This window comes from Vicia villosa, linkage group LG3, assembly GCF_029867415.1.
Source record: "Vicia villosa cultivar HV-30 ecotype Madison, WI linkage group LG3, Vvil1.0, whole genome shotgun sequence".
NCBI lineage: Eukaryota > Viridiplantae > Streptophyta > Magnoliopsida > Fabales > Fabaceae > Vicia > Vicia villosa.
This window is the reverse complement of record NC_081182.1, coordinates 31,623,010-31,632,255: the sequence shown is the minus strand read 5'-3', so window position 1 is coordinate 31,632,255 and position 9,246 is coordinate 31,623,010. Positions and strand designations below refer to the sequence as shown.

Below are 9,246 nucleotides of genomic sequence, written 5' to 3'. Positions count from 1 at the left end.
TCCAACACTTCTAATTTCCTCTTTGGTTCGGATGACATAAATGAAATTGCCTTTGTTTACCCACCAAACAATGTGAACACTTTCTCAATTTTGCATCGGAAACACCATACAACACATTCTTCTTAGCCAAAATACTCAAACTTTTTTTCACTCATATGACCCAAACGCGTGTGCCATAATTTAGATGAGCTATCATTGTCATAAGTGTTTATGTAACTCTGATTTTATTTTGAAGGTATTCACAAGGTTGTGTGTTAAATTTGGTGGTTTTGTCACGGTCTCACGGAAGTCATCTCAGCACTGGATTACATCCGACAGAACATCGGTCTGGTTCAGCATGTGCATATCAATTTTCTAGTAAGAAGGAGGTGGTGATTGATCCATGTATTCTAGGAATGATACATTATATTTGGTCTATGTGATTCTGGTATTGGTAGATGTTAAGTATTTATTCTACAGAATTTTTTAAATGTTGTAGATTTAAGTATTAAGAATTTTATTACTTTGAAACTGTATTTATATTAATTTTGGTGGGAGTGCAAGAGGGTTTGTGTGACATGGGGTTAGATATCCAATAGGGATTTTTCTGTTACCAATTTGGTATGTGTGGTGGTGAATATAATGTTCATCTTTGCGATGGACTATATGTTGTATTGATTTGTTTTTTCGTGGTACAGCTTGTACTGGGTTATTTCATTAATATACCTTTGTCTCTTCCAGAAAAAAAGTACTATTTGGCGTCGTTTTGATGGCACACACAAACATTTAGTGTTACCAAAAATAACAAAAACTAAAAAAATAGAGAAATGACAAAGTGAGAACACATAAAAAATATAGAGTTAAATATATTTTTGTCCCTATAAAATTATAAAAAAAATTTTAGTCCCTATTAAAAAAATATGTTTTGGTTCCCGCAAAATAATTATGCACGTAGTTTTAGTCCTATTATTAAACTGATGTGTATTTTTGAATAAGTATTTTACAGATATGTTTAGAATGTTATAAAAAGTTATTGGAAAAAAAAAAACTCAAAATTTAATTTTTAAATTGAAATTTGCATTATTTTTATTATTATCTTTTAAAAATTAAAAATTTCATATTTAATTCTTTTCATTTTAAAAAATTCTATAATTTGATAAGTAAATATTTTATAATATTTTAAACACGTATGAAAAATATTAGTCAAATATTTAAAATTTTAAGGGTAATTAAACGGTTTTCAAAATATTAAAAACCAGTAGGGACTAAAAACTGAATGTATACCATTTTTGTAAGGACTAAAATATATATATATATTTATAGAAACTAAAAATAAAATTTAAAATATTTATAGAGACTAAAAATAAATTTGACAAAAAAATATAAATTAAAAACGTGGGCTCCACAGAATATAAGTTTCAGTGCTATAGAACATGTTACACTGAAATGGCGTTCTAAAAGGATGTTTACTTTGAAAAATATTTTGAGAAATTAAAAATAAAATTGTCAATATTTTAATTGTCAATATTTAAGGAACCACAAATATATTTAGTCAAATATAATATCAACTAACTTCTTTTTGTAGTATTTATTTATTTTAAAATATAAGACATTTTACAAGTTTATAGATTTATCTATTATTATTAATTAATATTAAAAATAAATAAGGTTGAATGGTGGTTGATTGGGTATGAACAGTCTACTAAAGTTGACGGAGAATTGTGTCTGTGTGGTGCCACTTTCCCTGTTTCACGCCTTTCCATTCCATTTGTCTCCCATCCAATGGGTAGAAGATTCGAAATCACAAATTTCAATAATTGATTAGTGAGCAATAATGAACAAGGGGGCCACAGTAGCGCATCTAACGGATGAGAAAGCATGCCATTCCACTCAGGTTGGACTGATTTCAAGTATTTGACGCAACGACAGTATCACGAGGTCCACTTCCTCGTCCCGTTCATAGCAATGGAAACCCATGCATGCCGTTATTATGTCTCGATTACTAAACATTAAATAACTAATTAATTCTTTATTAATCATTAATCAACTCTGCATTACTGTCGGTATCATGTGGCTGGTGTACTCATTTACACGCTCCCACACATACTTTATGCTTTGATTTTCTTACTAGTAAATCAAATTCCAATTATTATAGCTGCATACATTTTTTAACAATAATGTTTTAAAAATAATTACCGAAATTGATTACGTATAATTTACGTGTGTTTTGTATGATTTTTGTAAAAAATAACTACTGAAATTGATTATAATGATAAATATTTTTATTAAAATATATTTCTTTATTATACTTAGTTAAGTTATTAGAGAAATTAAAATACAATAAAAAACAATTTTTATTTATAATATAGAATAAAATAGTTTTTATCAGAAATCATTACCTAAGAGCAAAATGAATATGGCCAAAGAAAGGTTAAATAAAAAATAATAATAATAATTTGTTAAAAAACCAAACGTAAATAATTGGAGTATAGTAATGGATTTTCTTTTATTATTATAAAAGTTTAAGAGTTTAAAGGTAGTACACTGTCAATGTAAAATATTTTACGCAGTCGCAGTCAGTGTATCACAACTCTTAAAAATAAATTCTTAATATGTGATTTAAAGAAATAGTCAAACTTCTAACAAAACTAACAGTTATGATTTCACTGATAGTGTAAAACTGCTTTACACTGTAGGTGTATTGCCATTAAATCTAAAGTTTAATCAACTTTATCAAAAAATAATTAAATTTAAATATTTTTAAAAAATTAATTTATAAATATAAAAAAATATTTATATTAATCAATAATAAAATTCAAAATTAAAATAATAAAAAGTCTTCATATCTGAAAATACATGTAAAATAGTATTATTTATATGTAATAAAATATCAATATTCTATTACTTAAGTTAAATAAATATAAATTTAGTCTTCGAAGAATTGATATAAATAAATTATTGATATTTATTTTTTTAATATAAATATCAAAAATGTTAACAAATTCAAATTTATATTTTAAAAAATTACATTCTTACAAATTTACAAGCAAGGATTTATGATTTTTTGGTAAAAGATATTTTTCAAGGAAAAAACTAAATTGATATTTTTTTAGTATTGAAATAAAATTCTTTGAACAAGCTATATTATTTTTTTATGTGTAGTTTTAGTATTTTATTTTTACCTTCTTTCAAAATTAATCAATTTTGACTCATTTTTCATATTTTTAGAAATTTTAATAAAATTTATTTTTAATTTCATTTAAAAATTAATCAATTTTGACTCAATTTTCATATATCTAGAACTTGTAATAAAATTTAATTTTACCTTCATTTTAAAATTAATCAATTTTGACTCATTTTTCATATTTCTAAAAATTGCAATAAAAAAATTCAAACAAATTAATTACTTACACATTAATAATGACACTTTATCTTTTTTTCTTACAAATAACTTAAATCATTAATGTTGAGCATGATTTTCGGTAATAGAGATTTGATTTGAAAGAAAAAGAAGAAGAAAGAAACAAAGATGGATCTAATCTGCGTTTGATGAGGTAGGCTCCACTAACTCTTCCTCCGTCTTTTTCTCTCTTCTAATTATATCTCTATCTTTTTCCACCTCCATTTCTTTTTCCACAAACCTAATTTTAATTTTCACTATTACTATCAATTTTTCCGCTTAATCTCCTCCCTAATTAACTCCTTAATCAGGTTTGTTTTTCTTTCAACGCTCTTTCTTTTTTCTTCTTCCAATTTGTTTATTATGATTCAACCTTGATTTTGAATAATTGAAGCTGAATTTGACATTTTCTCTTTTATAGGGAATGAAACAGAGCTTGTGAGTATCCTTTCAATAGATGAAATTTTTTAGCATTCAACCGCGTTGTAACGTTAAAGATTGAAGATTTTTGTCAACAAAAAGGTTAGTCACTACTGAATTCAGATTTTGTGATTTAGTGATATGTAATAGGTTTAAATTTTCTGTAGAAGGGAAATGAAATTTTTAATCTGGATTTTCAAATTTGATATATGCACTTTTTAATTAATCTGGATTTTGAGCTTTGTTTCTATGGATCAACCATCAGGAACTGTGAATAATTAGGTAACTTTTTAAGTGCAGTCACTTTGTGGTTGGACCTTGGGAAAAAAGAGATATTGTAATGAGATTTTTTGTAATTGTTGAAGGTTTGAAATTGAGACCTTGAAATTGTTGTTTCCGGCATGATTTCATTGCAATTGGTAATATTGTGAAAAATTGTAGATAATTACAACTTATATTATGTGATCAGAATTGCGGTTGTGATGTGGTAATTGAGGTCGTAAAAACCTTGACATTGCAACTACCAAGTAGACGTTGATCTCAATTTAAAATTGCAAATTATTAATAAACCTTTGAATTTTCTGTATCATACCTTTAACCGTTCACATTCTGTTTGAGTTAATCTATTTGTGAAATTAGAATTATGCTTACAAAGTCCCGGTCTATCCTCCAACAATGAAAACTTTGGAAACAAGTTATTTCAGGTCATTGGGTTACACCTTGAAATAATTTCATTCAACTGCTAAATTGAAGGAATATTTCTCCATCTGTGTCTTGTTCTTGGCAGCAGCTGTCCCTCCTAAATGTGAAACTTGTGCATTGTAATTTTACATTTAATTATGATTGTATTTCTGAAAAGCCTAAATTCTTTATTTTACTTTTGTATTCAACTGATTTTCATCCTTATATGTTCTTTAGATTTAGCAGCTGTTAGCACTCCGGCCCCTCCTTATAATGGAGGATGTTCAAGACAAGTTACCCTCTGACTCCTCTACAAAAATTGCTGAAGAGACATCACTGGCAAAACATGTTGATGACATGTTGCCCTCTGAATCTTCTTCAAAAGTGACTGAAGAGACACAAATGGAAGAACACGTTGCAAACAAGTTACCCTCTGATTCCTCTACAAAATTTGCTGAAGAGTCACCACTAGCAGAACATGTTGAAGGTATGTTGCCCTCTCAATCTTCTTCAAAAATTACTGAAGAGACACATGCGGAAGAACACGTTGAAGACAAGCTACCCTCTGACTCCTCTACAAAAATTGCTGAAGAGACACTACTGGCAAAACATGTTGAAGACATGTTGCCTTCTGAATTTTCTTCAAAAAATGCTGAAGAGGTACATATGGAAGAACGCGTTGATGACAAGCTACCCTCTGAATCCCCTTCAAAAATTTCTGAAGAGAAACCAGTGGCAGAACATGTTGAAGACAATCTACTCTTTAATGGCTCTACAAATATTACTGAGACACCACTTACAGAGCCCTCTGAAGAAAATACTGTAGTGATAAACCCACCATATAATCAATCTTCCACAGAAATTCCAATTAGTAATGGAGAAGTGAATTCTGGCTCTCACTTAACAGTGAATGAGTTCCCTGAGTTATCAGTGTTGCCAGATGCTTCTGATGGTCACACTATAATACCAGATGAGGATGTTTCTGTAGCGAATTCAGCTTCAATTCCAAATGATAAGGTGGATCTAACAGAGAGAAGCGGTCAGGTAACATTGGTTGAAGATTCTGACCCAGGTGCTACAGAAGATATCTCTGGTAGGCGTGAATTGCATGTTGATGTTACTAATGCTGCTGCTGATAATGAGATTAGACTTTCTGCTTCTTCTTCTGAAACAAATGATTTTTCAACTGATCACAATCAAGTAAAGATGCCTGTTGGAGCAGTTGACTCACCCACTCAAACCAAGATGGTTAATGTAAAAAGAGGCCTGATTGATACTACGCCTCCATTTGAATCTGTCAAGGAAGCTGTTTCTAAGTTTGGAGGAATTGTGGATTGGAAGGCTCATAGAATCCAGACTGTGGAGGTATATTTGTCTTCATTTTTTTTCGCGTGATCATTATTTTCAATTTACATTCTTCACATTTCTTCCATAAAACTTCAAATCCTATTGCTTTTATTGCTTTTCAAGGAGGGAATTATGTTGACTATTGTGATTGCTTCTTAAAGTTCATACAATATCTATTAGAAAATAGGCAAATGTTGTTATGGGGGAGAAAAAGAAGACCAATTGTCTTCACTTCAGTATCAAGTTGGTTATCAGTGGTAATTGCTGTAATTATGCAACTACTGCAATACTAATAGGTTAAGAGAATTGCTTTAGTGGCTGTTTGCATGTTGGTGTGTTGATAATAATTATGTGAAATCATCTGTCAACCTAAGTCACATGATAGGGCTAACTAGTAATCACACATTATGAGGCATGCACGCATATAGCATAAATGAGACGCTGTTATTTACTGTAGATTCTGTCCACGCTATTTATGTAGCATATCAACAGAGTTGCCTTTACATAGGCTGTATGTATAAGAATTAATTATCCTGCCATTTTCATGCTAAATCTTAAGATACAAACTATCCTTTTCTTTATACAACAGTACACGTTTTTTTCTATTAACTTTTATCTTAAGATACAAACTGTCCTTTTTTTTAAACAACAGTACACGTATTTTTCCATTAACTTTTTTGAGGAGCAGGTGTATACTATATCTCAAATCTATGAAATCGGAATATGTAGACCTGTTATTTTGGGATATTAGTGTCCGTATGTCTGTTGCATTTCATTTTGTTGGAATTATTAATGCTCTGATCCGTTGAGTTTTAAACATGGTAAAGTTCTTTTACTTATGAACTGTATGATTTTTCCTTGCTTAAACATTCATTTTTGACTGAAAACAATTAGGAAGTTAATTACAGATGTTTTCCTCCCAATATTGATGTTTTCTGATATAAAAACATTATTTTCTGTGTGCTTCCTGTCACAGAGGATAAATTATTTCTACTTTGACCTTGCATGATTTTCTGCTGGAACTGTAATGAACCTTTTTTTTTTCTCTCTGAATGCGCAGAGGCGCACTCTAGTTGAACAGGAACTTGATAAAGCAAATGAGGAGATCCCACAATACAAAAAACAAGCAGAGGCGGCTGAAGAGACAAAAGTTCAAGTATTAAAGGAGCTGGACAGCACGAAGAGACTTATAGAAGAGTTAAAGCTTAACCTAGAGAGGGCACAAACCGAGGAGCATCAGGCAAGACAGGACTCGGAACTTGCAAAGCTTAGAGTGGAAGAGATGGAGCAAGGTATTGCAGACGAATCTAGTGTTGCAGCCAAGGCACAACTTGAGGTTGCTAAAGCTAGGTATTCAGCAGCCATTTCAGATTTAGCAGCTGTGAAAGAGGAGCTAGAAGCATTGCGTAAGGAATATGCTTCCTTAGTGACTGATAGAGATGAAGCTATTAAGAAAGCCGAGGAGGCAGTTACGGCATCCAAGGAAGTAGAGAAGTCAGTGGAAGATTTAACTATTGAATTAATTGCCACAAAAGAGTCACTGGAGACTGCTCATGCCGCACACTTGGAAGCAGAGGAACATAGAATAGGAACAGTCATGGCAAGAGATCAAGATTCTCTCTATTGGGAAAAGGAACTTAAACAGGCAGAAGAGGAGCTCCAGAGAATCAATGGGCAAATGTTGTCTGCAAAGGATCTCAAATCGAAACTGGAAACAGCCTCTGGTTTGCTGCTTGATTTGAAAGCTAAATTAACTGCTTATATGGAATCAAAGTTAAAGCAAGAAAGTGATGAAGAGCTTTCACAAGGAGGCCAAGAAGAACCAGGAAAGAAGACACACACGGAAATACAAGCAGCTGTGGAATCAGCCAGAAAGGAACTTGAGGAGGTAAAACTTAACATAGAGAAAGCAAATACGGAGGTTATTTGCTTGAAGCTAGCTGCTACATCTTTAAAATCAGAACTGGAACAAGAAAAATCAACTCTTGCCTCCATCAAGCAAAGAGAAGGAATGGCCTCCATTGCAGTTGCATCTCTAGAAGCTGAGTTGGATAAGACTAGATCAGAAATAGCTTTGGTACAAATGAAGGAGAAAGAATCCAAAGAGCAAATGGCCGAACTTCCAAAGAAGCTACAACTAACAGCTGAAGAGGCTAATCAGGCCAACTTGCTTGCTCAAGCTGCTCGTGAAGAACTGCAGAAAGTAAATGCAGAAGCAGAACAAGCCAAGGCTGGAGTAAGTACCTTGGAAAGCAGGTTACTTGCTGCTCAAAAGGAGATAGATGCTGCAAAGGCTTCTGAAAAGTTGGCAATAGCAGCAATTAAAGCATTGCAAGAGAGTGAGTCAAATAGAAGCAAAAATGAAGTGGACCCTTCCAGTGGGGTAACACTTTCTTTGGATGAGTACTATGAGCTTAGCAAACGAGCTCACGAGGCAGAAGAGCGAGCCAATATGAGGGTTGCAGCTGCTAATTCTGATGTTGAGAAAGCGAAGGACTCTGAATTGAAATCCTTCGAGAAGTTGGATGAAGTGAATAGAGAGATAGCTGCTAGAAGGGAATCCTTGAAGATGGCAATGGAAAAAGCTGAAAAAGCAAAGGAAGGTAAATTAGGTGTAGAACAAGAACTTAGAAAGTGGAGGGCTGAAAATGAGCAACGGAGAAAGGCTGGCGAGTCTGGCCAAGGAATGGTTGACCAAAACAAAAGCCCTAGAGCTAGTTTTGAGGGGAGTAAGGAAGCAAATAATTTTGACCGGTCCCGAATCACATCAAGTCCGAAGGCTGATATACACGCAGAAAATGATGAAGGTGGATCATCACCAGAATCAAAACATGGAAAAAAGAAGAAATCTATGTTCCCACGAGTTTTGATGTTCTTTGCTAGAAGAAAAAAACATTCAAACAAGTCCGGGTAATCACAAATTGAAATCATATGCATTGTTATGTTGCAGATATCTTACCTCTCATCCTGTTGGAGATCTCAGTGACTTGAAATGCTGAACTACACAAAGCTTTGTCGAGCCTAGTTATGGTGATAACTTCGCGAATGGTTTGATTGGATCATAATCTTACTTGATGGATGGTATATGGTTGACTGCTTAGTGTTTTTATGAGGACTTGAAGTTCATTGTGTTGGGATAAGAGAAAATAAGATGATTTTATATTGTGTATAGTCTTCAGTTATACCGAACCTCGGCTTCTGTAAAGATTTGTTTTGAGATTCGATTGAATGAAAGAAAAAAAATCCAAGTTTGTGATTTGAAGCACTTTGAATGGTATGCTTATTTGAAACTCATTATTTTGATTGATACTAGGAAGAACTCATTATTAGAAAATTGATTGATTCACAAGGTGAGACTGCTGTGGACCTTCTGATGCTCACATAAAGACTAAAGTCATGCGTCCCTTTTAAATAATTAA

At 32.3% G+C, this 9,246-nt stretch overlaps 1 protein-coding gene across 2 annotated transcripts; it reads left to right on the top strand.

The window, feature by feature from the left end:
- The first annotated feature begins 3,437 nt into the window (after nucleotides 1–3,437).
- On the top strand, nucleotides 3,438–9,092 carry LOC131660867 (protein WEAK CHLOROPLAST MOVEMENT UNDER BLUE LIGHT 1-like). 2 transcript variants are annotated; one of them, XM_058930223.1, is made up of 4 exons: nucleotides 3,438–3,533; nucleotides 3,801–3,901; nucleotides 4,718–5,845; nucleotides 6,888–9,092. In XM_058930223.1, exons 3-4 carry the CDS (start codon nucleotides 4,754–4,756, stop codon nucleotides 8,739–8,741), a joined length of 2,946 nt encoding a protein of 981 aa, XP_058786206.1. In that variant the 5' UTR covers nucleotides 3,438–3,533; nucleotides 3,801–3,901; nucleotides 4,718–4,753; the 3' UTR covers nucleotides 8,742–9,092. The 2 variants fall into 2 exon arrangements, with proteins under 2 accessions (XP_058786206.1, XP_058786205.1); XM_058930222.1 differs by lacking the exon at nucleotides 3,438–3,533 and adding an exon at nucleotides 3,540–3,690.
- Nucleotides 9,093–9,246: the final 154 nt, after the last annotated feature.